This window comes from Microtus ochrogaster, linkage group LG4 (genome assembly GCF_000317375.1).
Source record: "Microtus ochrogaster isolate Prairie Vole_2 linkage group LG4, MicOch1.0, whole genome shotgun sequence".
Lineage (NCBI taxonomy): Eukaryota > Metazoa > Chordata > Mammalia > Rodentia > Cricetidae > Microtus > Microtus ochrogaster.
The window spans coordinates 22,550,085-22,550,994 of NC_022030.1; the positions used below are offsets into that span (position 1 = coordinate 22,550,085).

General features: G+C 46.8%; 1 protein-coding gene across 3 annotated transcripts in view; it reads left to right on the forward strand.

Moving 5' to 3' along the window:
* LOC101987348 (zinc finger protein 14) overlaps positions 1 to 910 on the forward strand; it is a 105,524-nt gene that overhangs the window by 70,093 nt on the left and 34,521 nt on the right. For 2 of the 3 annotated variants that reach the window (XM_013351556.2, XM_013351557.2), the window contains exon 3: positions 308 to 434. The exons of the other annotated variant lie outside the window; for it this stretch is intronic. In XM_013351556.2, the coding sequence (XP_013207010.1) occupies positions 308 to 434 (127 nt within the window). The remainder of the gene's footprint in view (positions 1 to 307; positions 435 to 910) is intronic. 3 annotated transcript variants of the gene reach the window in all.

Consider the following 910-nt stretch of genomic DNA (forward strand, 5'->3'; position numbering starts at 1 on the left):
CCCTCCTAGAACACATAAGCACCTTGCTGCAGGACCCTCATTTTCCTGTTGTAGTCTCAGCTCAAGCCTGTTTGCTATAGTGGCCCACTTCTGAGCTGTGCTGGACCACGCTTTTAATATAACACGTGGGAGCAGAGGCAGGTGGATCTCTGTAAGGCCAGTCTGGGCTACACAGTGGGTATGTTCCATAGGGAGAATTGTCTCAACCAGCAAATGCCCACTTCTCTCAGCATTTCTTGCATGTCTTCTCGCTGGGCTTTGGATGATTTTTGTCCTCTTTAGCTGTGCCATCTGCTTTGTCATTCAGGTATCAGTGATGTTCAGTGATGTATCCATAGCCTTCTCTCGGGAGGAGTGGGAGTACCTGGACCTAGCGCAGAGGGATCTGTACAAAGATGTGATGATGGAGAACTACCGCAATGTGGCCTCGCTGGGTAAGCCTGTCTGTTTGATATCTTGATTGTGTGTGCTAACATCCGTTCTCTCTGGAAATTTCCAGAATAACTTTCCAAGAAAACATTTGCTTTCTTTTTTTTTGCATTTGTTTGTTTGTTTATTGTGTATGTGGTAAGGGAGGGGCATGCACATGCTGTAGCAAGTGTGTGGAGGTCAGAGAATAACATTTGAAAGTTGGTTCTCTTCTTCCACTGTGTGTGTCCTGGGAGTGGACGTGGGTTGGCAGTAAGCGCCCTTGCCCCCATGCCATCTCCCCTGTGTTGCTTCCTGTTTTAAGGAGTTAGTTGGAACGTTTAGTCGGGAGTGAGTACTTTCATTCAGTACATTCGCTTTCCCCATGCTTACGTGACCTTTGGGCCCTTTATATGGCAGAACGTCTTAAAAGCTCTTATTTACTTATTTGAGACATGGTCATATTGTAGGGCAGGGTGGTTTGTAACTCACCACCTCCCTC